The sequence below is a fragment of the Ambystoma mexicanum genome, chromosome 4q (assembly GCF_040938575.1).
Source record: "Ambystoma mexicanum isolate Mex_15411 chromosome 4q, UKY_AmexF1_1, whole genome shotgun sequence".
Taxonomy (NCBI): domain Eukaryota; kingdom Metazoa; phylum Chordata; class Amphibia; order Caudata; family Ambystomatidae; genus Ambystoma; species Ambystoma mexicanum.
The window spans coordinates 927,827,077-927,855,039 of NC_090928.1; the positions used below are offsets into that span (position 1 = coordinate 927,827,077).

A 27,963-nucleotide genomic window follows, 5' to 3' on the forward strand; every position below is an offset into this window, starting at 1 on the left:
GCCCACCTTTCCATTTATTCATCAGTACATACGAAATTAATAGAGATCTTAGGGGCCCCAAGGCACTCTGACTACCCTGGTCACTCACATGCCACAGACAGATAAGCACCAGGGAACAATCTTGATTAAACAAAAAGGCAGAAAAAAGCAACTGTGGTCTGCACACCACTCTGGGAAGCACAACACTCAAACCTGCTGGTAGAAAATTACACAACAGTGCGAGCGGAATGCAGAGATGGCAGGAAGGAAACAGGTGGCGCAGGGATGTGTGGGGTGTTCTTGGGTGGACCATGAAGTCATGGGGCATTGATGCAGGAAGGAGGCTCCAAAAGTGTAGGGAGGGGGTGGGGACCAGGAGAGTAGCTTTGAAGAGGGTGGCCTTCGCCAAGTTTTCGCTCATAGATCCAAAAAGTGTCAAAGTGAGTTCAATAAGACAATAAAACAGGTAACATAATTAGTGAGCTTGATAACTTGTGAAGTTCTACCTACCTCTCTAACTTTACTGAGACATTTGGTGACTTAAGCTTATTGAGATCACTCACACACTCACAGACACCTACCAAATGTTACCAAAACAGAGAGGAGCCAGTTTTGGTGGAATAAACATCCAGCGCCATTTAATTTGCTGTCATCAGCAACTAGCACATGAGGACAACATTGGCTTTGGCCTTTGTCCCCGCTCCCAGTTCTGGACGCCAAGACACAGGATACAACAGAGTTTTTGCAGAAAAGTTCAGGTTTGGAACTATGAGGGGGCTGCAGAAAAGTGGATGCAAAGAGAGTGAGGGTCTTAATTGGCAGTTGTGAGAAACCGGACGGTATTCTCCCACCAACTCTTCTGGATCTTACATTTGGGTGGCCAGGGAAGGGCCATCGCTTTTGGATCCAGACCCTGGGGGTGGACAAGCGAGGGAGGATCACCTGAGTGGAGAGTCACGGGGGATTAGGAGGAGGATACCTAAGGGCGAGACATGGTATTCCCCCAGTTCCAACGATATCCCAACCTACTCTCCCTCAGCCTTTATGAGTATTTCCAATCTCACTCCAACTCCCCCTGCCCATTTCCAAAAAATACTGAGACGAGGAAGCAGTGACTAAGATCAGTAAAGATTACCCTTAGGAAAAACATGGGGAAATGAGGGAAACCTATCATAGAAACAACTCGAAGTGCCACTAATAGTCAGGCATTTGATAGTATCCATTCACACCTGACTCCACTTGACTGGTCTTTTCACTATAAAAGGTATGGTCTGACAGAGGTACGAGTGAGTAGGCGAGCGAGGTGAGAGTAGAACTGAGACACCAGAGTTGTCCAGGACCAGAGGCCATAGACCAGGAAGCTGAGACACTAAGGAACTGCAGTGCGAGAGAGCAGAAGCGTGGCAAGGGAGGGGTGTCTCCAGGGAGCCAAGAAGGGTCCACGGATGGGGACCGAGAGGCATGCTGGTCCCCTGCCAAACCTGTTTATGCGAGTGCTTGTTCCCCTGGACCGGTGAGACAGCCCAGGCGTGTCCGAGGGTCAGGCGGTGAGACCCTGACCTCGGAACGAAGTGCCCCGTGGAGCCAAATTAAGAATTCAGCCTGGTGAGTCTGAATGCATTGCAGAGTCGGATTGTGATGAACGCAATACATAGTAACGCTGCGAATACATAGGAAATTGGTCCGCGTTTGTGGGAGTGTTCAACTGAAGCTAACTGGAAGATTTCAAAGAGTACAAAGATATTGATACAAGTAACAGTGTAAAGTATAAGCGCGAAACTGGGAAAAGGCGTATGTGTACAAGAATAAAGTAAAATTGGACAGTGAAGTAATGTGAATACAAGGGGGGCTAGAAGCCTGTGCAAAAGGTGCAAGAGGCACGAAGGGAAAGAATGCATAAGGAGTGCGAGTGACCCGGAAAGACAGAAACAAGCACAGCGGTGCATGATAAAATAGAAGAGTGCAAGAGGCAGACACACAAAAGGAGTAAAAGACAGTGCAATTGTGCACAACAAAGGAAAAGAGCACACGAAAACAAAGGGGGGGCAGGAGGATCTGAGTGGTCGCGCAGCAGAAAAGCAAACAGACTGGCGTTTTCGAAAGAGTCTGATTCTACCACATGAAAGGATAACATTTAAGAAAGAATATGTACATGAAAAAGGTGCATTCTGATCAGATAAATTGGTGTTTGAACTAGGGGGGCCTAGGCTTGAGGAAGGGCACTCTAAGATTAAGAAGGAACTGTAATACATATTGCTTTGTATTTTGGAAAGCTGGAAGAGGACTGAGCTTGGGGAAGAGAACCATGAGAGGCCTGCTGAGAAAAGTAGACTGTTTTTTGTTGAAAGCTGGAAGAGTCCTGAGCTTGGGGACCGGAACCCTGAGAGGTCCATTGAAAGAAAGTGAAGTGAACGAGTTGAAGCTTGGGGAAGGGAACCCCCGAAGGAACTCTGAGACATTGAAGGTATTGGAATTCACTGTAAGGGCCCTGTGAAGAAGGTCTTTCGAACAGCCCTCTACAGTGAGCACATCTTTGTGATATTGAACAAATTGCACCTGGTGAGACCACCAATTGAAACTAGCTCTGGTTTTGCTATTTTTGTTAAATCACAATTTTTCTTTTTCAAAAATACTTCATCACATTTTTGTAAAGCGTGAGGGCAAGCATAGGATTAGACACAGACAGGCTTTTGTTTTGGACTATTAGACATTTGAAACATCAGTTGAGTGAACCATCCCTTTAGAGTTAGGGCCAGTCAGGTATTCCACCATCTCAGGCACCTTAGTAAATTAACATTTATTTTAAAATGAATACTTTTGTGTCTGTGTCTCTCTTGATGCCATGCCTGCCTCACACAGTACAGAATGAAGAAGGGAGGAGAAGCGGAATGTGAAGAAACAAGGGTCAGAGGAGGCACACAAGCATGCCTGCATGTACTTGTGTCCTGTACAAAGTGCATGCTGGCCACCTCCGTCTACCCAGCTCATGCCCCCTAGTCCATCAATTTCCACAAACTCCAAAAAAACTATAACTTATATATTTAAGGTTTGCTTCATTGCATGGTCTGTCTGGTTTCAGCATTTCAGGTCGCTCTGCTATCGCGCGCAATTATCTATCACACTTTTACTACTACTATTATATTAAGCATCTGGGCACATAATGACCAGTCCCTGCTCCTTTGTATGGGTTTCTATTCTAAACATCTACTTCTTCTCTAAATAAATAAAATTACTATTTACACAATGTAACAAAACAGAATGAAAACAGAAAAGGCTCGAATGGACCTGGCTAGTGGATTCGAAACACCATCAGGATATATGCCAATATGCAGCCACTGTGGAGCTTTTGATCCAAGCTCACAAAGCCTAATTTTCTATAAAATGAGACAGTGTAGAGACTTAAGTATTCGAGTGATGTGAAAGTGGCACACCAGGAGTCTGGCAGCATCGGTCTATACCCTGAACCTTTGAAGAGGGCAGAAGCACAATGTAGACATGCTTTGCTTAATCTCCTTTAAATGCCGGATTTAGGGACTGCTTTGTAATGGAAAAATACTTGAATACTGTTTTTAATGTAAGAGGTTAATTGATGGTTCTCTGTGATGCACATCAGGATTTTAAAGATTTTTCAAAATATTTATTTGAATCCAATATGTTGGTTATGGTCAGCCATTAAAGCTCTACGCTTTATGTTTGTTTGATATATTCAATGGGAATAGGATTTGACTGCGAAGGTCTAGCATTCATTAATTTGGGGTAGTAAGTCCCAGAGCATGTTTTCACATTAGGCTTGGCAATACCCATATTGTATAGAGGGAGGGTCAAAGTTTCCCAAAACAAAATTGCTTTGCGATCAGGGTGTTTTGTGCAAGGGACATAATCTGAGTCAAGGAGGTGGGTGTGGCTTTTCGGAGAGGTTATAAATTAGTTTAAACACAAACGGGTTGGTAGGACTTGAGATGCTTTTCAGGAGAGGTACTCAAAAGATCTGAAGGTTGACAGTTGGATCTCCCTGCACATGATTATAAGATATGTTTTGGTGGAGAAAGTTGCTTGATGGATAGAGCATATGTGATGCTGAATAGCAGCTTTTTAATTGATGTGCTGTGTTAAGCTCCTGCAAGTCGTTGGGTGTTGGCCAAAAAGACAGAATCCAAATGACCTAACCAACCAAAAGTCTGAAAGAAGGTACCACCAAATGTTCGACCTTCTAAAAGGTCAACTTTTGGTTGGGTAGGTCATTTAGATTCAGTCTAGGGCTGAGGGGGCTGCGGGTGTGTCCCCACGCAACCCCTGCTCACTATACCGTGAGTGGGGGTGGCCGGAATGTCCCCTGCAGCTGCCCGCAGTCCCAAAAAAATAAAACAAAAGAAAAAAGGGGTTTCAGGGGTGTCACCCGCAGCTGTCCTGCAGTCCCCCCCAAAAAACAAAAAAAGGCTTCAGGGTTGTCCCCTGCAACCCCAGGCTCACTATACTGAACAGTATAGTGAGCCAGGGGTTGTGGGGGACACCCCTGCAGCTAACCTGAAAAAAGAAAATATTAAAGCAGCGCAGGCCGGTTCCCGATCACAGAAGTGAAAGGGAACCGGCATCACAGGGACAGAGGGAGATGTAATACAAGGTAAGTGGGGGAGCCGGGGGGTGTGGGTGGCGGTGTGGGTAGGGGTTTGGTTAAGTTGGTAATGTTCAGGGGAGAAAAGACAGAAGATTATTTTGAAGAAATAATCTTCAGTCTTTTCTCCCTCGAACATTTCCGTTTCGGTAAAACAACCCCAATCAGCTGTTGCAGTTGTTTACTATCACACGAATGGTGGAATCTTGCAAAATGATGTCCTAATCAGCAAACACAAAGATGATAAATATAGAGGGTGGCTAAGTTTGAAAAGAGAGCTAGAATGTCAGTGATACATGCTGCCACCCTAACCATTGTATCTCCTATAAGTACCACGGCAGGGGGATGTAGCGTCCTCTCAGCCAATCAGGAGGCTGAGAACCCCGAGCCCGAGCCTCCTATGAGCTGGATGCCGCCATCCTCCCCAGCAGGGTCCAAGGTAAGTGATCCCTGCGCTCCCCCACGTCCTCTTCACCCACCCTTTTACACATATTTAGATCTACCGCCCACCCCTGCCCCACTTACCTGGCAGGCCGAGTCCCTACCTGGCACCAGAAAAGGAGCTGGGACTAAGTGTAGTTCCCTTCTCCCCGATCCATAGCGGCCATCTTTTTTGTACTTTTTTTCAAGTTGCGAAACAGTAAATACGCAGTTTTTCTACTTGGAAAAGAAAATATTAGTATCCCAGTACAACGTGCCAGGATATGAATAGCAATAAGCCCCTCTTGGCAGGGACATTACCGGGCAAGATAATGCCCCGGGCTATTATTAAAGCCCTTGTAACTGGCCCATGGCATTACCCGTCTGGGTAATGCCCCGGCCATCTGGACTTATTGCTTAAATATTTGCTGAACCAGAGGCTATGGTAAATGATCCCAGAAGGCTGTGAGGTATGATTGAAGACTTGCTCTTCTCCTTCTGTGGTTGTGGCAATGCTTATGGATAGCTTTTTAGTTACAATTTGCAGAGTTAATTATACAGAAAAGGCATGTGTTCATCATAGAATTTTCTTTCACCAAAGTCTCATGGAGCTTAAAGTCTGAATAAATCAATTTATCAGTGGCTGCCCTACGTGGCTTTTAATCATAGCCTATGCAGTTGACAAAATAGATTGTGGGATTCTAGGCAAATCAATATATCCCTATGCGTCTCGAATTGTTAATGTTTTATTTGATATAATTATTTATACAAAACTATTGTGTGGTCTAGTACTGGCCCAATTACAGGTCTTCTCTCCCCTTCCTCATTCTATCAAAATACCCAGGCATCAAAAACTCCCCTTTCTCAAGGAAACCAGACAGATGGGGGTTGTTGCTATTTTCTCCTCAAATAACCTGTGGCACTGCTCTCCTAAGAATAATCAGGAGGCGTCTCATTTGGATAGAATGACCACCTTTCCTGCAATGTGGGGCATATTTTATTTAGAGGGATTCAATGTGATCAAGGTTGAACTCCGCACCTTGCGCGGAATGACAATGCAGAACCGGTACGTCCTAGACCTTCTCACAGCAATGGATGGCGGTGTTTGCCGAAATATCGAGAGCGCATGCTGTACATTCGTACCTTCTGAAGATGCGGATAACTGGTCCCTCTCCCACGTCATCTCGGCAGTACACAACCTGGGGGGAGAGAATGCGGAAGGAAGGAGGAATACAGCCGAGCAACTGCTTCGACAACATGTACAACTGGATACCCTTGTGGTTCAGCATTATGATGAAAATTTTTGTTCCAGGCATCATTTTTCTTTTGATATTTTTCTGTGTGTGCAAGTTGGGCATACAATGTTGTGCTAAATCTATACCTAGTTCAACACTGATGATGGTAACAATGAGCAAACCAACAACGGTAGCAACCATGATAGACGCGTAAATAAACTGGGGAGTCAAACCCACCAAAATATCGTCTGACAGCTGTTTTATCACCAGCATGCGGACAGGGTAGACAACCTATACCAGACCACGATTAAAGAGCCACAGGAATTGCAATGGTACAGGGAGGTGTGGGTGGATCTAGATGGGGAGGGGGTATACACATGACCTGTACACCTGATGAATACGCCAGGAGAGGGCAGAGCCTAAGAGGAGTTTGTAGGGCTTGGATGCCAATAAAAGGTACACCAGCATGGGATGAGGCAGTACAAGAAGCAGAGTATTATCGGAGGGAGAATGATAAAAAGGATTCGTTTGTTACTTTAGATGTAACGAAAGGGAGGAATGTGTGGGAGTGAGGGGTCGTTTAGGCCCCCTCACACATTCAAGACAATTTAGACCACTTGCTCGCGCAATAGCAGGGGATGCCTCCATTGCCTGCGTCTTAAGCGGGGCTGTTGTGAGGGACACTTGGCATCCATTTTGTGTGCACTCGGCTCCATCTTTGGACTAGGACTCACTGCGATAATACGAAGAGGCTTCTCTGCCCTCTGCAGCGCCACGTATTAACACTGCGCTCATGGCCCCCACCTTTTCTCACTCTGTCTGAAAGCTTCACAGATGCGCCGGGGACAATTGAAACATATACTAATGTAACATCTCACTCTTCCTCTGAGATCACTGTCCTGTGTGTGAACCGGCTCGAACCATGCCTTGTAGCTCATTCATCTCCACAAACCTGCCTGTGCCCTCTTAACCCCGCTGTTGGAAAATTACTGCCACTGTACCCTGTGCCCTCCTAAGGTATTCTCTTGATGTACCAGAAGTGTGACTTTGCTGTGAAGCCCACGACAGAGTGCTCTGTCACAGTATATTGCACCATGGAACTAAAAAATGTCAGCGTGCTCCATAGTTGCTTTGATGTGCAATCTTTGTTATCACACTGACCAATACCCCTGAGCCTGGTACTCCATGTAAGTCCTAATGAATGATGCTCTGACTTTATGCATGCAATTTATAAGTTCAATAAGATTTACTTAAGCTCATACTAATAAGCATTGTTTATTATATTTCTAATGGTAGTTTCTCATGCTAGCTTAGTTAGTGTCCATCCTACCTCACCGAGACCTGACCCTCAAACCTCCTGGACGCTGGCAGCCGGACCACGTGATGCTCACCCTCCCGCCAACGGAGCAATCAATCCGGATGAAGCAGCACCCATAGCCGCATATGTATCAATGTTATTCACCCAATCCCAAGCAATTGTAGTCCCATATAGAGTGATGTCAGTGATGACTCTTTGTCCCTTTATAAACTCATATCTTTGTAATGTTTGCCAGAGCGCTCTCGGGGCAGCAGAGTTCTCTGGATGCCAACTCTTTATAAAGAAAAAAATAACTCTTGCAACCTGTTCTCTTAGTCTCATTCCCCATTGGGGCGTTTCATATTTATCTGTATTTGCATGTGTAAGACTGGGAGTGAGCCTTCAATACATAGGCACGTAACTGAAGTGCGTCCATCCATATTGTGTTAAATAACAAAAGGTTACCTTGAAGTTGGTGTGATACATTTATGACAACCTACACAATTCGTTTTTTTTTCTTTTTTTAAAATGTTCAGAACCCTACTTAGCGTGCTGCCCTTGGGTTATGGCCATTATATTTTTCTGCCTGGTATGTTTGGTGACGAGATGCATTAGTTAGGTACAGACTGAATGCTTGGCTATGTCAAGCCAGTTTGATGGAAGAGGCATAATGAACAGAGACAGAGGCCACCACAGTGCACATCATATGGCGAATCTCTCATGTCAAACATTTAATAACACAACAGTCAGGTAGATCATGAAGCTCGGCTTGCTTGCCAACAGTAAATCCTGCCATTTCAGTCCCATATCACTCAAGCTGCACAGGTATATCTTATGGGGTGACAGAAGCAAGAGCTCAATCTTGCTGCATTCATTATTAAACCTTTGAAACATCCTGCAGATGGTGCAAACGCATGCCTATCCATCAAATATACCTCTCCCTCTCATTCCCTTTCCAGACAGTGTTTTTTTGAACTCGCAGCTGAAGCTGAAATCTTCCAGCAGATGACAATGTACGTTAAGATTAGGATGGTTAACAAGCCGGACTAAAATGCATTAGTGTCTGCTCAGTGTGAGAACGATGCCTGTGCGCCATCATTAGGATTGTTTTTTGTGAAGTTCCATCAAACTAATTAAGGCAAAATCAAGATCGCTATTTTCGCACATTACCCTGTGACTTTCATTGAGGTTAATTCGATCACTGTGTATTTTGGGTTTTATATAGCACCGCAAACCTAGCTAGGAAGCAAGGGAGTGTTGCAGATGTCCTTCAGGGCAACAAGAGGTTTTGGGGAGGGTGAGAGGGAAGGGGGGGGGGGGTAATTCTAACAAATATAACTAAAAACACACTTACCGCCTTTGAAAAATCCAAACACCCAACTCCCCGCTCAAACGTTCCAAGGCCAATAACTTGCAGAGTTGATAGGCTTACTGAATCCCAGATCCGCACGTGGGGCTGTAAAGGCTGTGAAAAAGAAAAATGTTTACCATTATTTTCTTTACCATAACATGTAAGGTCCAATTTAACACTATAAAGAAAACCTTACACACTCGCTATTAACTAATACCATCAACCACATATACAAATGTTTAATCCTACTGTTAGGGTAGATTTCTTTCTTTGTGTGAAATCCCCACTCATTGTGAGTCCCCCAGCACTTTCTGCTGGACACCTGGATTTTTCTACTAATTTTCCAGGGTGAGTGGGAACCTTTACCACACTTACCACTCTATGTACTCTGGTGTAGGGAACCTTTTTGGCCCCTTTTGGGGATTTCTTTTTGGAGTTATGCTTTCTTCTGATTTTTAGGCATCATACTTTTTAGTTAAGCAACACACCGCACCTTTTGTGCAGTGTTGTCAGAAACTCCCAGAACTTCTCCTTAAATTTTTATATTCTTTCCTTGACCAAATCCTGCAGTTAGCAGGGTAGGGTGGATACATTTTATCCTTTGTGTTTTATCTTGCGATATCAGCACACACAACCCAATGTGGTCCTCATTGGACAGCCACCCCCAAGTTTGAATGGTGCTTGGGAAATGATTGGTGGACTCAGCCATTGTTCCTGGATATGGAGTGTGAAGTCCTGGAGTAGAAACCAAGAGTACACCACTGGAACAAAACATTTCTGAAGAGGACCACAAAGAAGAACGTCGCCAGCACTTCCAACGACAACCGGAGCCTGTTTCAGCTGCTGTCCAGTCTTCGTCAATCCAATCGACAGGGGATTTGAAGAAGTCTACTTCCTCACAGACTGGTGGGCCTAATCACTCTTAAGGCAAACTAAAATTTGTGCCATCCCCAAAAGAGCTGCGTCCCCCAGAGCCTGTATACCGCCAATACCTGGGGTCTTTTACTGTATTTCTGTGGTTGTATTTCCTTTGGTCTCCGGAAGCGCGGTTTAGCCTGAAACTTTGTGGGCATCCTACTTAGCATGCAGCAACTTGAGCCATCTCCAGAATCTCAACAGAGATGAGGACCGAGAAACAGAGCAGAGTTGACTGCCGTAACAATAGACTGTCCACCAAGCCTGCAGAAGGCACAAACAAGCCACCACCTTGAAGATCCATCGATGGGCGTCCCCCTGTGTGAATGCTGTTGCAGGATCCACCAAAGTCCCCTTCTCCCTATCACCAGGACCAAAGAACAGTAGACCAGGTCTGCTGCTGCCTCACCGCTGGAACTGTCCTACAGCAACAACTTCTTTATTTCAAGGTACTGTTCACCCTCGGTATAACCTACTTGGGGTCTGCTTGGGTAATTATGTGATAGCCTGTATCACGCTACCCCCCCTGAGATCACCATAGAGTAACAGTGGGGGAATTGGGGCAACCCTTTGTACTCTTAGCAGTAAAACCGCCAGCTCTCAGATACCGATCCTTGGCGCATCCATTCAGGTGGTCATGCTAACCTTCCTGAACCTATTTATAACCACTGACTTACCTGCAACTATAGGGGATCCATCGGGACCCGAGCACTCTGAACACTGTTTTGCCTCTTCCTGCTGTTTTCTTGCCAACCCCCAACCACTAGTGGCCCAGGCTCATCTGAACTTTGAGAGACTCATACTAGATAGGGTTGGACTATTAAGACAGGATTGGTTGAAGTTATAAAAAATGTATTCAGAGTTTGGAAAGTGCATATATGTTTTCAGTTCATTTACTATGTGATTTGCTACTCTAAAAGCTGTTCTGATATTACAAGTGTTCCTATACTGTATATAGGTTTGATTTATAGTGCTTACCTGAACTTAGAGTTACAACAAGGTGCCTTGGAGTAAATAATAAACGTGTATTTTTATATACCTCTTCAGTGTGTGCTTTCTTGAACCAAGGTATGCTCTGAGGCCTTTGTACCAAACTACAGCCCTCCTCCCTCCTTAGACTAAGCCTGGCTGCTCACAACTCTACCATACCCGTGGGTAATTCAGGCAGATCCCAAGATGTGTAACCCTGTACACCCTAGGTGGGCTTTCCTAAGTCCTGTCACTGACAGAACTTTTACAACAACAAACACCTATGCCATCCAGGTGATGTGTATATTCCTATATAAAGAAATGAAGTGATTCATTTGGCAATCACATATATCAAAAGTATTCGAAACACTGTTTCAGGGAAAGTTATCTTCATGTGTATTGATGCATTGAGAACAGGCAATAGGGATTGATTCGCAGAGCCTTTTCCAATGGGATAGCGCCATTATAAAAAGCTTCTGTAAGCAGACTTATTCCCCAGTGCATAGCTTTTTAACATTGCAATGATTATATATTGCAATTTTCTTCAAATCATCCCAATAATATTAATAACACATCACTCCTAGTTTTTCCATTTTCCATATACAAGAAAAAAAAACAATCTTATACTTTCATTTAGATCCGTCTGCTGGATCGCAGTATTGTATGGCAATCAAATGGCTCACTGCCCACAGTCCCCTGGGTTGAATTAGAACAAGAAGAGGACATCGTGAACATCATCACTAAACTAAAAAACTCCAGGGCACCAGGCCCAGATGGGATCTCGAATGCTGAGTTAAAAAGTCATCCAAAAGATTGGGCAAAGCTAATGAGTGTCATATTTCAGCGCTGCACAGAAACTCAGTCCATACCCCATTCCTGGACCAAAGCGATAATCATCCCAATCTATAAGAAAGGCAATATGAGTAATCCCGAGAATTTTCGCCCGATTGCACTACTGGATGTAATGGGTAAGGTGTATGCCTCACTCCTAATGGCCAAATTCCAAAAATGGGCAGTGGGAGCCAAGTGCAATGACCCATTTCAATTAGGATTCAAGAAAAGCGCAGGTACAACTTGCAACATCTTATTATGCAGCACGTTAAAAGCAAACGCACTGCAAAACAAGCAACATCTATATGCTGTATACATTGACTTCACTCAAGCCTTTGACCGAGTAGAAAGATCAATACTATGGGACAAACTAAAAGCGTGGCAATGTCCCGTTGAGCTACTGGCCCCAATCCAAGCACTACATTGTGACACCTCAATGAAAGTGCGTTTGAATCGTAATGGACTGCTATCAGACGAAATTCATAGCACTCGAGGCGTAAAACAAGGATGCCCGTTAGCTTCTGCACTCTTCTTGGCTTACATTGGCGATATTAATTGCATAAACGAAACAACCAGAGCATTTCCGCCAAAGCTGGGGCAAACGAAGATTGGACACCTTCTGTACGCTGATGATTTAACCATATTCGATCAGACGGAAATAGGTCTGCAGCGAAAACTTGATGCGTTACAAATCTATGCCATAAAAAATCACTTGCAAATAAACACGAGCAAAACCAAAGTTATGATTCTCCAAAACAACGGTAACAAACAAAGAAATCAACAAAGAAATAAGTTTAAATGGCATCTGGGTCAAATCAATCTGGAGACCGTTGCGCAATGCAAATACTTAGGAGTACCTATGGACAGCTCTCAAAAGGAAACAGCTATGCAGACAGAACTTTATGCAAAGATTAAGAAACTAGCTGCACAAGCTAAATTCGTGGATGGCAAATTTGGAAAATTCTCATTAATACCAACTATCAATTTCTATAAAATGAAAGTGGTGCCGTCAATCACGTATGGTGCAGAAGCGATGCCCACCTTGCCAACAGGTTTATGGGCTAAGTTGGAAGCGCTGTTCTGGCGCACAGTTTTACATCTTCCACTGTCAGTATCAGGGTCAGCAATCAGGCGTGAGCTGAGTTTACTATCGTTAGAATGTACAGTTCTCTGCAACTCCCTTATGCTGTACAGAAAATGTCTACTTGCACACAATAACGAAGTCCTCAAGCTATTAAAATGCGAAATGAACAGTAGAAAATGTAAAATGCTAAACGACTGGCAAGATAAAAATCAACTAACTATGAAGATCATCGCATGCGAAGAGCAGGAGCTCATAAGCAACCCATGCAAAATACTAAAAAAACTAAAAGACAATGACTGGGCCATGACAATAGATAACGCATCTAAACTGAAACTCACCTCACATCTCCCTGGCAACACTCTAAAAAGGAATGAGCTACAAAGATATGTCATCCAATGCCCAAGTAAACATATTTGTACTGCTATTCTGCGTGCACGGCTAAATTTGTACAAAACAAGGGAGATACTATACATTCGCGGACAAGTCACAACAAATGGATGCCGCTTTTGCAAAACCAATTCTGTCCCTCCAAAAGAAACACTAAGGCACTTAATCATGAGCTGCCCAGCCACAGCTAGTATCAGATTACAATATCTCGCACCTATGGCAGGGTTTGACATTTTGGCAGATGAAGCGACATGGTGGGTGCGACTATTAGGAGGAGAAAGAACAACATGGCAAATCGCAATGGCACAAATGGTCCGACACATCGAAAGCAATTTATTAAATGAAAATGACAAGCAATAGACAATCGAACCAGATAAATGGACGTTGTAAAGCACAGACTAACTGCGCGAATCCAACAACGATCTTAACGACAAAAGAGAGAAAAACTCTGGCAAAGCTGGTGATGACAACGATGTTGATAGAATTCATAGTCCGTATTGTAAAATCTTATTTTTTTGATCAAACAATAAAAAATGGCTCACTGCTCACATTCACAGACAGATGATTTTGCAGGTCGAAACAGCCACTGTAAATCACCTTAATTTGACAAGTTGGATCATTTGTTATTGGTAATGTACCTGCTGTATATGCTTCCTCCACAAATGCAGATGTATTATATGTAAATATATCTATTACACATAATCTTATCGCAATGCTTTTCTTCTGAAGATTTTCTTTATCATATTAGTTCCTATACCCTTTCCCAAGTACTGCATTGGCTTTGCCATAATATGCACCTCTTGCTAGTCAATTTGTCTTCCATTACACAGAAGATTGACTCTGGCAAACAGACCACCATGGTTCCCAACACAGAATCAATAGCCTCATTAAAAAGTGTGAAACTTTGCTTTTTCTTTTAAACCAAAATATCAGAGTTCTGGAATAAGATTGAGATGAATAGCTCCAAGAAGATGATGATGGTCTTGGTGTTGAAGCATGCCCCCAGGCAGGATAGTTGTAGTGGCAGGGGCCAACTGACGGTATCCGGTGGTAGGACTGTTTAGGGATACGATTTTCCTTCTTAAGCTCCTGGACGTCCCAGCTAGTAAAGAGTGAGCTTGCTTTTAGATGGATGGGAAGGGGTATTTGTCGCTTCCATCAAAGGTTGAGCCATATTGTTTCAGCTCCCCCTGAAGAGCCCTATTCTGAGGATATCTGGTGGTGGGAAATCATTGTTTTTTCTGTGGCCATTACAGTTACTTATAGAGGTGCCTTCTCAGCCCACTTTTTGCCGAGCTGGTTCTAATCCACCTGCAAAAGTCTCTCCACTGGGTCCTTTCTTCCATTAGATTTAATCTTATTAACCATTGAATTATTGTCCAAATCTTTGACCAGTCTCAAAACCCAAACGTCTAATCTTCTATCCGATACAGAGTTACAACAAAGTTTGGAAGCTCTCAACTGCAAACTTGATTAGTTTCATAAAGAAATTGAACAGAAAAAAGGTACGGAAATTCTGTAGAGATACATTAGATTACTTACATCTAGTTTACATTTGACAAGATTATCAAACTGACAAATGGAGGACTAATTGACCAACTGATAAACACCAACATCGCAGTGCACTTACGAGTGATCCTAATTAAAGTCGAAGTGATACAACAGAGATCCGAGTATCGGTACCTAAATACCACCCACCCACCAATCCTACACATTAGTGAAATAATACAACCTGTTACTTCAGTTTCAGAAGATACTTTATCTAATCCCCTTTTTAGAAAAAAACCAAAAAAACAAGAAGAGGAAAAAAGAAAATTAAGACACAAAGCAAAGAGCTAGTAACCAAATCCATTGTCATTAACATCTCTAGGGAAACCCTTGAGTGTTGCTCAGATCATGTTTCTTAATAAAGGTCTCTCCTTTGTTCCAATTTATAACTCTAACCTTTTCTCCGAAAAAGATGAATTTCTATAAAGTCTACGCAAAATGTATCTACAAATGTTCTTCGACATAAATACCATTGAATCAGATGTATCTGTAACTATGGACAATCTATAGATACACCCTACGAGTACATTTAATCTGCATGTGAATAATGTGGCTCTTAATATATTTGAAGCTAATATGTTGAATCATCTGTCGCACATAAATTACAAAAAAACTGCGAGACCCAATTTCATGAAAGCCCAACTCAATGTCATCAATAATCCTGCAAATGATTCCATCCTTACATTCAAACCAGCAGATGAAGGTGGGACAATCATAGTCATGAACACTAACTTTTATCCTAGAAGTTGTAGTTTACTTAAGATGAATCTACTTGCATAAGACTTGACACTGATCCCAATTGTGAAATCTCAAATCTCATAAAAAAATTGTCTAGATGTAGCTCATAATGAAGAACGGATTTCCACACCTACCAGGAACTAATTTATGGACACATTTCCATTTATAACTGTGTTGTACACTCTTCCAAAGAGTAGCAGGTACAAATCATATTTTTGAACCGTTAGCGGTCTTCTTGATCACCTTCTACAATCTATTGTACAAAACACCAGCATGTAGAGATACAGATAATTTTGTTAATTGCATTGAGTCCCTACAGAACCTTTCCACCAACATCATTCATTTTACCATGGATGTAAAGAGCATCTATACTTCAAAACCACACAATGAGGGGTCAGAAGCTGTTCAATGGATCTTACTCAAAGAATATACCTTTCCTGCCAACAAACATTTTGTGATGAATTTAATTCACACTATTCTTTTCCACAACTTTTTCAGATATGATGAAAAAGTATACCTCCAAGATTCAGGTACCTCTATGTGGTCAGCCATAGCCCACGCATATGCAAACATCTTTATGCACCATTTTGAATCACAGCATACACTTAATAATGAAAATTGGTCTGATAAAATGGCGATTTGGAAACATTATCGATATTTATGGAATGGCACTCGAGGCGAATTTACTGGGTTTTTACATTTCTTGAATGGTGCACATTCAAGTCTCCAAGTCATTATGGAAATAGGTACCCCTAAGCTACACTTCTTGGATGTTGAAATATACCTTGTTGAGGATAGGTTTCATACATCAATATACTGCAAAAGCATTGATGTGAATAACACCTTGGACTTTAGTAGTTTTCATCCCAAATCCTTACTGAAGAATTTAACAGTCAATTTTTAAGACGGGTCATCAGTGATCCCACACTGTTGGAGGAGGAATGTGATGACTTCACACTAACAGATTTACTGTCCGGGGTTACCCTAGGGAGATAGTGAACATAGCTCAGGGCAAAGCACTAGCCATTTACAGGTCACACCTTTAAGTACAGCTAAACGTGCTCTAGAGTCTACTCTAGTATACGTCATGGCCTATTCTAAACAGAGTTATCATATTGAAAGTAATGAAGAATTGGAAAATTCTGAATTTTGACACCAATACTGAGATTACTTCCAAATCCACCTTTAATGGCTTAAAAGAGAGGACGTAACTTGAGGCATTTTAGTTAAAGCTGAGAAACCACCTAAAATCATTCAGGGAACACTGACAAAACCTAAAACAGGTACTTTTCCCTGACTCAAATGCAGAAACTGCAATAATGTTCAAAGAGGCAACATGATACATAACTCCCATTCAGGCAAAAAGATCAAACAGAAAGATTATGCTACATGTAACGCTCAATGTTATCTATGCTATAAAATGCCTCTGCAGCCTACTCCATGTGGGACAACCAACCCAAAAAGTAAGATTAAGATAGGTTGAACATAAATCCAAAGTTAGTACACGAAATATGAGATCCCCATTGATCCGTAATTTTTAGTCACATCCCAGTCCATTTCACAGATGAGATTTATAGTATTGGAAGTGGTACAAAAGCTACGCACAGGAGACCGTGTCAGGAAATTGTCACGAGAGTCATTTTGGATCGAATGATTGGACACTTTGATGCCCAAAGGAATGAAGAGTTGAATTTCCATTATTTTGCCTAATACTGAATATTTTGTGATCTACTGTAATATTACTATATCTCAAAGATTCATAATGCCACCGAAAAAGTTCTCTTTTTCCACACCAGTATGCCATTTTCATACTGTTTTGATAAGTCATCTAAGTTTTTTTATTAACATGTTTATTGATTTTAAAAACATAAGAAAGAAAAACAATATTATTAACAGCAATACAATTAAATTCATGACACTCGGTACCTCAATACCTACCACCCCCTCCAAATGTGAAAATTACAATGTTATTACAGGGACGTAACAGAATACAACAAAGAGACATCAATATCACAACTCGCAAAAAACGACCCTACATTTGATTATGCAGGTTCATCTTTTTTTCTCTCTGAAGCATTATTTTCTGAAATCTGGACACTTGTTTCAAATCCTCCACCCATTCAGAAAATGTTGGTCTTTCTACACATTTCCATTTCCTTAAAATGACTTTCTTTGCAGAATTTGCTGCCCTGAAAAACCAGCACCTCTGTGGGTAAGTAAGCTCTTCCATCTTGTCGTCCTCACCAAAGATATCAGTATTGTAGTCTAAATCTTCGTGCAACATTAGGATCTCATTCATCCTCATGGTGACTCTGCTCCAGAACGTCCTCAATTCGTAACAATACCAAATCATATGTTCAAAAGATCCGACGGCATGTTTACATCTCCAACATGCATCCAAATCAATCATACCTCTTGCATAAAGCCTCTGGGGTATCCAAAAAACCCTGTTTAGGATTTTAATTTGACGGCTTTGCTCTCCTAGATTTAATGATGTCAGAGCCACTGTTTTGCATATATTTCTCCATCTGTCGTCAGACATCTCTGATCCAGTTATCTCAGACCATTTTGATAGCAAGCCTTTTATTTAGCTCACAGTGTTGGTTCAGATTTTTAAACACTTTAGACGCCATACCACCTTCAGATTTGTATTCTGTTAGCCAGATCTGCCAACCTTTGCCTCCATCTGCAGAATAATTCCGTAGAACCTTCTTCAATTCCCTATACTCTCCCATAGTGCAGTCCTTGAGATCTTTAACTTGTGCAAGCCATTTAAAACTGATCCCTTTTCCATCTTCAATGAGATCCCCCAGCTGCTGTACTCCACCAAGTAACCAGTTTGGTCAAAAAAGTGGCTTTCCATTCAACTTTATATCCGGATTCAACCAGATTGGGATAAAACTATTGTCAAAAATCACTTTTTTACTCTTCTTCCAAAGATCTTTCCAACATGATCTCAAAAATTCTGCTGGCGGAAATGATTTATATCCAGACCCATCCACCGTAGACAGAATTGCTCTGGGTTAAAGTGGAGATGATCGACTTGACTCTGCCAATGTCCAGACATCTGTTGAATTTTCTATGAAAGGAACCAAATGTCTAGCTCCGAACGCCAAGTGATAGTGTTCAAAGTCTGGAACCCCAAGACCACCACAATCCTGGGATAATTGTAATTTCCAAAGTTTAAGGCACGGCTGTTTATTCTCCCATATAAAGGATTGGATTCTCAATTTTCTTCAGAAAGAACTTCTTAACTTGTAAAGGGATTATACTGAGCACGTAATTAATGCGTGGTGTTGTCGTCATTTTAATTGCATGAACTCTTCCCCATAGACTTAAGCGTAGTTCATTCCACCTTTTCAAATCCGACTCCAAGGACTGGACCACATGAGTCAGATTGACATCCATCATATCAGACACATCATTAGTCAACCAAATTCCAAGATAGCGCATCTTGTCTGGACACCAATTGAAGGTAAAGCTCCTCATTTTCAATATGGAGCAAAATCCGGACGCTGGTAGTGCTTCAGATTTTGACCAACTGATCTTGTACCCAGATATTCTGAAGCATATCAATTGGTTCAATTAGTACAGGAATGGAGCTCTCAACATTTTGAATAACTAGCAACATATCATTTGCATATAGCCAGACCTTCTGACAAGCTTCACCATAATGAATACCGTCTATTCTTTTATCTTCTCTTATTTTCACATCAAAGAGTTCCATAGCTATAACAAACAAGATGGGCGACAATGGACAACCTTGTCTTGTCCCTCTTTCAAGTTCAAAAGTTCCCGAGACCATAACATGTGTGTTCACACATGCTGTAGGCAATGACTATAACAGTCTTGTCCATTCTATCATATTTTTCCCAAATTCGAAACCTTCTAATGCTGACAGGAGGTACTTCTACTCAGTCCGGTTGAATGCCTTTTCCGCATCCAATGACAATACCACCACATCATTCCTATGTTCTTTGCTTTCAAATAAGAGTCAACAAAAGCCTCCTCATATTATCCGATGCGTGTCTCCCTTTCACAAAACCGGTCTGGCTCTGATCAATGATATCCATCAGAGAAGACTATTCTCAAGGCCAATGCTTTCGCAAAAATGTTATTGTCAATGTTCAGCAAGCTAAGTGGCAGATAACTACTCGTTTTAACAGGCGATTTCTCCTCCTTTAAGAAAACAGATCTTGATGCATGCCTTGTCGACACTGGTAGACACCCTTCAATCAGAGATGAACGCAACATTGCCAACATAAGCCCATAAACCTCTTCAGGAAATATGTTATACAGTTCCGCTGGCAACCCATCCGGACCCGGACATTTCCCAGAATTCAAAGCACAAGCAGCAGTCCTGAGTTCCTCCACACTCAACTGATTCTCCATGGTGTCCTTGTATTTTGAATTTATAGTTCGCAAATGACAATCATTGACGAATTGACACACTTCCTCTTCAGATAAAGGAACTTCAGAAGAATATAGGCCAGTGTAATACTCCTTGAAGGTAGCATTTATTTCAGCAGGTTCAAAAGTCACAACCTCATCTTGCTTTTCTATAGCATTAATTGTCTTTTCATTAGATCACATTTTTCTCCCTTTTCATAGTACATGCTTCTTGTTCTAAAAAGAAGACTTTCAGCCCTTTTGGTAAGTAGGTCTAACTTTTCTTTCTTCTGTAGTAAATTATCCAAAGAATCTACAGAGAATTTTCTCAAATTTTCTTTTTCAAGAATCTCAATTTCCTCATTCAGTTTCATCAACTCAGCATCTCTCCCCCTTTTCTTTTTGCTTGATAAACCGATCAACATCCCTCTCATGTCGGATTTAAAGGCTTCCAACACATATTCTACTTTCACTTCTCCAGTCCAATTTTCAGCCACAAAGAGCTTTGCCTCTTGCACTATTCTATCCACAATATCATGGTCGTCAAGAAGTGTAACATTCATCCGCCATGTATTTGACTTTGGTAAGGGAAAGGTTAGTTTCATTTCTATTGAAATTGGTGCGTGATCTGAAACCAAAATTGGTTTAATGTCTCCCCCTTTGAATGATTGCGTGCAAAGACCAGAAGTCAGAAGGAGGTCAATCCGTGAATATACTTTATGTCTGGCTGAGAAAAAGGTATATTGTTTGACAGAAGGATTCTGTAATCTCCACACATCCGAGAGATTCCACTCATCCATAAGTTTCTTTAAGGCCACCCTTTTCAAATTATTTGCAATGTCCACAGTTTCCCCACTTTTGTCCATCCCAGGATCAAGAGCAACATTGAACCCCCAACCCCCAAAATAACATTACACACACTTACATCCTGTAAAAACTGTGCAAGGGAAATGAAGAAGCTTCCATCTCCCCTATTAGGAGCATACATTTTTCAAAAACAGTAGGAGACACCTTGAATTTTCACTGTTACACAAACAATTCCCTCCTTATCTTTCTCACATTGAATTGCTGCAATTGGTAGATTTTTCTTTATCAAAATGCACACACCTCTAGAAGTGAAGGATGAACAGAAAACATCACTGACCCATCCCCTCCTCCCCTTATCCATATCTGTCTCCAGAAAGTGAGCCTCCTGAAGCAATGCAACATCTGCCCCCATCTCCTCCAATTTTTGTAAAATTACCTTCCTGTTGTTCGCACAATTAGCACCATTAACATTCCAGGATATCACCCTTAAATTCCTCTTCTAATTTGAAGACATGAGTGAGTCCCGTCTCCCACCACTTGTGATGAACTTAAGTATTACAAAATAACCAACACCTAAAATAACAAGATAATATAGAAAAAAAAAGAAAATCTAAAAGCCTTCTTGGATTTGACCAACCCAACCCTCTGGAACCTCCCTTCCACAACACCGTAGAAAAGGACTGTCCCACCCCCTCCCTAGTTTCAGTCGAGAAATATAATCATCAAATGTACCTATAAATAGGATCTTAAACACCATTACAATATTATCCTACCAACTCTAAACAAATCCAACTATGAGAGCTATTCTAATTTGTTATCTAAATTCCAAACCCAAAATCCCTTCCTTTAAAAGCACACCATGTTCACATGAAAAATCAGCGAGCATTGGGAATACTATCAAAGTTACACACGTGGTAACTGAAGCACCGCACACTGCACTATGTGCGTATATAAGAAAAAAATTCCACCTGACACAAGCATAGATGAGCCTCACCTCTAAAACCCACCCATCGAAAGGTAAATTGTTATCAACCACTCCCCTACCTCTCCGTCCCACTCGTCAACGCATAGCAAGGGACATAAACTCAAAACTCACAACCCAAACAAGATGCAAGAGGGAATGCGACAGAGCGCTCAACTCCGAGACATAAGGAAGGGAACCGCAACTACACCCATGCACGGGTCCCCAGAACATATGACACTTTTATACACGGCACTGGTTCTCTGGGGCGGTTGTGGGGCCTCTCTCATACTGTTACTCCTGCAGACATCCAAACTAACTTCTGAGTTGTAATTAACCAAGATCTATGTTTAACGCCATCTATGTTCTTGTATTTAAGTCGTTTTGATTTCTATGCCAAACAGATCACACTGAATTATACTGCTGGCAGAATATGACTGAATGTTTCCATATCAGTTTGAGAATTATACTACGCTATTTTCCGCTACGCTATATCCACATGCAGTATCCTTTCTTAATAACCATGCTCCAAGTTGATTGCTATGTGTGATTAGGGCGGTTTAGATTTTTATATTCCACAGACCAATTCAGGAGAATGCAAGTGATTGATCATGAGCTTATTTGGGAATATACTATCATTTAACGTCCCTCTTTGATGTCCTTCAATTATTTTCTTAGTGATCTATATTAATGATTGCACACACACACACACTCTTAATATTCCTCTACACTGACTGTCCACCTCTTTACTAAAAGCTTAATCTTTATCGTTTTCTTTCCATATTGATTTATCATCCATTAGTTTACTGTAATATTTAACGTGGCATGGATATATTCTTTCGTTCTCTAGCATACCATGACGCAGTGACGTCATCCCATTCATAGTGTCATTGTGTTCATTACATCATCATACCGTTTACGCTTTGGCAGCCATTTTATATTATATTTAGAAGCATTTCAAGACACACAGGTTGTTTACTACCATTAACCTATCTCCTCAGTTAACCTTTGCACCTCACAGGTAAGCACTTGCTTATTTTCTCCACTACCTTTCATAATCTTGACTCTACCCAGCATCCTATATTCTATAAGACAAATTCATTTTAATATCATTCACAACATGGGAGTATTCACAGGAATGTTATTGAAGGTACTGCTTACCTATTTTACTTTATATTCATATCTTATTATGTATTTGCCATTTCTCTATTGCCAATCTCCAACTACCATTCTCTTTACTTGTTTCTAAGGTCTGGCCCTTATTTTCTTTTTTTAAACAGCTTGTCAGGTACATCCTTTATCCATTATATGGCCCTTTCCCAAATGACCTCAATACTAATTGTGACTAAATGTTGTTTTGGGGACCTTAAGTTGTCCATTGTTGTGAATTCCTTAAAATGTATGTTTATAAGTACTGAATGGATCAAGATACTTTGTTTACATCTTGTCCATGAGGATATTTACCCAGTTATATGGTGTGCAGGGGTCAGTGGTTTCTCTAGTCTGAAATCCCTTTTTTTCTATTCTCCTTTCTATCACTAGCCCAGTGGTGATCTTTGCTATTTCAACCTTTATCTTTGAGACATGGAGGCGATGACAGTGCCTCCTGCTCAACCATAGAAAGCAGCGTGATTAGCCGAATGATATGGTCACTTTTTACCCGCTCAGTGTTTCTCTTTCTCCTAAGGAATGTTTTTTAGGTTTCATTTAAATTGGGGTGTAGCTCGTTTTTGTGTAAACTTCCAATTTAATGATAATTATCAAATGATCATGTACGTTTTGGATGTTTTATGTCAGTGATGGCTTTGTGTTGAGCAAATAACTGACTAACAACAGAGCAACAGAGTCCTGGGAACAGCAGTTACCTCAAGGAGAGGCAGTGTGGCACAACAGTGAGTGCAAGTACCTAACAGTTTCAATCTTCAAAGTACATGAACCATGAGAGGTAAATAAAGAAAAATATGAGAAAAAGGGATGGGTGTCAAAGCGAGCAAGTAAGAGATTATTATTGGGAACCAAACGAAGCACAGCAGAATTTAGTACAAGGCAAAGTGACCAAACAATGCATTGGTGGTTGCAGGCAGAATTAGAATGAAAAAGTTGCCTAGAGACTTCTTTTATTGTAGAGCTCTCACAAAGGCCATCGAATCCTCTTTATTCCTCGAATTTTGGGACTTGTAGTTTTCTTGAATTTAAAATGGGCAAGAAAAAACTACAGGTCACAGACTTGAAAGGAAAAACAGTAATGTATGGCCTTCTCAAACATACAAAGGGGAACCTGACAGCTGCGTTACTATCCCCACCTGCAGAAAAAGTCCACTAAATTAGGGTGAACGCATCTGTCTAGTAGCTGAACAAATTGTGTTGCTACTAAATGAACATGGAAACAAAATGCAATACTGATGAAATTACTCAGTTGAATAAAAGCAAGAAGTTATACAGCGGGACCTACCTTGCAAACTGCGAGGGTTTACACTCCCAAGAGAAGCGGTAACCGAAAGCCACTGACAAAGTTTGCACAGCTCGTTCGGTCATTGTGTCCAGCTTACCGATGATATTTACCTGCTACAAACTTCCAAACATATGTTGGCTCCTTGGAAGAGTCTCTTTCAATGAATTACAAATTCCACATGTCTGTGGGAAAAGGATGCGCAAATATGTGCTGCTCCCTTACGGACAAAAAGCCTCACTCTGTGCTTTTGCAAAGCCGCACTTTGTATGTTTCCACTCACCCTTCCGTCTTTATCCACTCCGGCAATCTGTCCAGTGGCAATCCGGATTTTGTCAGGGTGGACTGCAAGACTAGGAAAAAACATGTGTTTTTCTTATAAACAACCCAAATTGCTTTTGCAAAGTTTAAAGAATGTGCAGGACAAGCATGGCTATTAAATACTAGTGCTTGACTATGAGAAGTTCAAATGAAGCAGGTAGTTCAAGCGTGAGGGCAGTAAGGCACCTGTATATACCACTTCTCTAGCACCAGGTTTTGGTTGTAACATATCTTCGAAAAGTAAGATGCATTTAAAAAAAATCCACACACACACAGATACACACACACACACAGAGACGGGATAACTTAATAAACGCTTAGAAACTGGGTGTAAGCAGAGGGGATCAAAAACTCCAATCTGGTTTTAGGTCTGGTTGTCAGCCCTCCATCTACATGGATTTCCGTTCTATGTCCTCTCAGGAATTACAATATAAATTAGATTCCCATGGACATCTGCACATAAACGTGACCACCGGAAAAAAATCCACCAAATCTGTACAGCTCATAGCACAAAGCATTGCAAATAATAACACATTGTCATCTAAGGAACTACAGTCTGAATTTTCAAATCTAGTCCTGAATACCACAGTTCACACAGAAGAATCTCGGAGGATCTAGAGTCCATTTCTAATTTACAGATAACGCAGTGCGGTGCAAGACCTTCTCCTGTTCAGGCAGCTCAGTTCTGGATTCATGCATTCTTAACAGCAAGCATGCCGATGGGCAACTCCGGTTTGGCATGAAAAGCTCTCGGCAATCGCTTTCTTTACCCACCATGTTTCACTTGCACCTGAAGCTCTCGCACAGGACGACAAAGTGATATAAATACGCCCAGCGTACCAGGGGCCAGATTCCAGAAAGAGTACCGCCTGCAGAAACTGCTTGTTTGCTCTGCAGGGGGAATCTGGCTTTACAGAAGGGGCTATGAGGCACCTTCTTAATACCAAAAGCGCTCCTACTATCGTACAAGGTACACATTCATCAAAGGCATTCCATCATCATTTGCATCAGGAGCAGCCAGACTGACCACATGAGGTTTACTTAAAGGATGGCCAGTTTGGTTGTTTCTCTTCCCAGGTTTCATGCGATTAACTCAACGGGAGAAGCTGTGCCCTGTATGCAAGTTCCCTAGCTCTTTCCCAGTCCTTCTACAGTGCCAAATGTCAAACTCGGAATATGCTCCATTCAGCTTTTCTTCATTTCGCCTTCATTCTCATCACTGCATTAAAAGCAGTTAATGAGTCAGTTTGGCACGGTTTATATGAAGATTTAATCTTATGAAAAAAAAAGTGCCAGCAGTAATTTTATGAATATATTAGTTTTTTGTAATAATTGAGAGAGAGGCAATAGTATCTGTTAGATCAGTCTGCTTTATAAAGAGTGATCTCTTTCTTAAATGGGGCGTGGGGGTGGCCCATTAGCAGAGTTTTACTTCTCACTGTGCTTTTTAGTTCCCCTTTTTCGTAACAATGTTTACTCTACCCGTTGCCCCTGTTCTATCCTGCTGACATTTTGCCTTCTATCACTTCCCTGGTACTTTCCAGTCCCCAACCCAGTCTTACTACCCTCTTCTGGAATTATAAGGGGATGTATTCCATCGGCAGCATGGCCTACCAACAACCATCTGCAATGTATTTGGAAGCAAGGCCTAGTTCCTTTAAAACCCAGACCTCAGCCAAGCTGCGGTCTTAAGTTATGTAACTTATTTTATGTTGGTTCTGGAGAGGGTATATAGCTTATGAATTTAGGTTGTTACTTTGGTGAAATTTCAAAGTATTTGAAGCATACGTTCGATCTGCAGTTTACTTATTTTTTTTTTTTTTAAAAAACGCTCTTCATACACGGGTACGGTTTCTAAGTCTGGATCCGGGATTCAAACCTCTGTTGCTCTGCGTCGTCTTGCTTCCAAGACCAGCACGTTGCACCTGTGCTATAAAAAAAAAAAATCAATAAAGTAAGACTTTCAAAAAAATACCAACCATTTAACACAGTCTGTGTGACCCAGATAATGCCGCTGAGTTCTCTCATCATAGTTGAATAAAACCACCACTGATGCTATGAAATAAACAATTTCTCCGGTGGGCAGGAGGTAGACATTGGCTCGACAATCCCTTCCACGATATCCATATCTTAAGGTCAGTCAAGGTTTTCAACATTACATGTCATTGCGTACAACATTATTTCTTTTTATTGGAGATCTGTATGCAAAAATATTTATAGGAACACATGAATCCATTTTAACATTAATAAAACATCTTTTTTTTGTACTCTACTATATGCAAAGCATTTTGTATCCACCTATTATAGGTCAGCCGTGTGTACACCAGCACAACTTTCATGTAATGTTTTGGTATGAACCGGGGCAAAAGTTCATTATACTTGCTTTAAGAACTACTTAATGACATACTTCCTTGCTTTAGGCCATACAATTCAGAATCTGCATTGACAGAACATAAACTGATGCAAATTAGGGCTAATGTCCAAAACTCCATTAATGAGTTTGGAGAGACCATAATGGGGAGGACGTCAGAACAGAGGTACATTTTTTAGACAAGCCCTAAGTTTGGAAAATAGAGCAGTCCAGATGGGGTGAAGAAAGGGTGGGGAGCCTGCAATAAACAGTTGCCCCGTTGTCCATTCAGTTGGGCATGGCAATTAAAAATGACAATTAAAAAACAATACTGAGCAGGACAGCTACTTAAAACGTTGTAATCTACTCATTACAGGATTCCCAGAGCGAGTTGAGAAAGGAAACCCAATATAATGTATACACAAAACCCTACAAAAATTCCTCAAACTAATGCCTGGGAAACTCCTTGAAAACTGAAAGGCCACATAACACCCTGGCCTCCACCAGCCGTGGGCCAGTACTCAAAAGCCTACATAGTAAGGGTTCGGAGATATCCTGTAAGGTCAAGGACTGACATTTCAATTTCATTAGCAGGAGCTAAGTGCAGCTCCTGGGTATCCATCATTAGCCAGTGACCAGAAGTTACAACTGGGGAACATGGAACTAGTACAGAATTCGACAAATCTAAGAGCCTAGTCCCTCCATGTCTGGGCTTGGACAACCTAGCAGACGTCTACCCACACAGCTTCTGCATGTCGTGGTAAGCGCCCTACACCTTGCATCGTCATTGCTGCTCCAGATGCGCTCCATCACACAAATCACACAAATCGTCCTTGGACCACTGGAGCCTCCAATATAAACCCTCTGGCCATGTGCTGAGCCCACACTCCGAACCCCCAACTCTTTTCTAGTGATCACCTGGGTCATGCAATCCTTCAACAAAAGACATCAGAGCATGCGCTCTCCTAAACTGTGCCTTGTCTCACCTCCGCAACTATCTTCACATGCCTAATCTTTTGCTGCCCTTTTTATTCTAATGTAGATGCCTCTCTTGCATCCCATGTTGATCTGCTATACGATCCATTTCCAAGGTGTGCCTTACATCTGTACAACTGAATCTTAGGTGTGCTTTTCCAATTGTGCATCCTCCTCCATTTTGTACTGTATTTTAGTGCTGACAAATTCGAATTTAGGTGTACTTTTCCAAATGTGCACTTTCCATTTCTGCTGCATTGAACTGTGACTGTGAAAAACTGAATGTAGGTGTGCTTTCTAAATTGTGAATTGTTTTTTTAATCTGGGCATTAAGTGTGCTCATTG

At 41.6% G+C, this 27,963-nt stretch overlaps 1 protein-coding gene across 5 annotated transcripts in view; it reads right to left on the reverse strand.

Moving 5' to 3' along the window:
- Positions 1-27,963, reverse strand: part of EML4 (EMAP like 4) — a 1,387,551-nt gene that overhangs the window by 580,666 nt on the left and 778,922 nt on the right. For all 5 annotated transcript variants that reach the window (XM_069608481.1, XM_069608484.1, XM_069608483.1 and 2 more), the window contains 3 exons: positions 26,273-26,422; positions 24,256-24,325; positions 8,898-9,008 (listed from right to left, as the gene is read on the reverse strand). In XM_069608481.1, the coding sequence (XP_069464582.1) occupies positions 8,898-9,008; positions 24,256-24,325; positions 26,273-26,422 (331 nt within the window). The remainder of the gene's footprint in view (positions 1-8,897; positions 9,009-24,255; positions 24,326-26,272; positions 26,423-27,963) is intronic.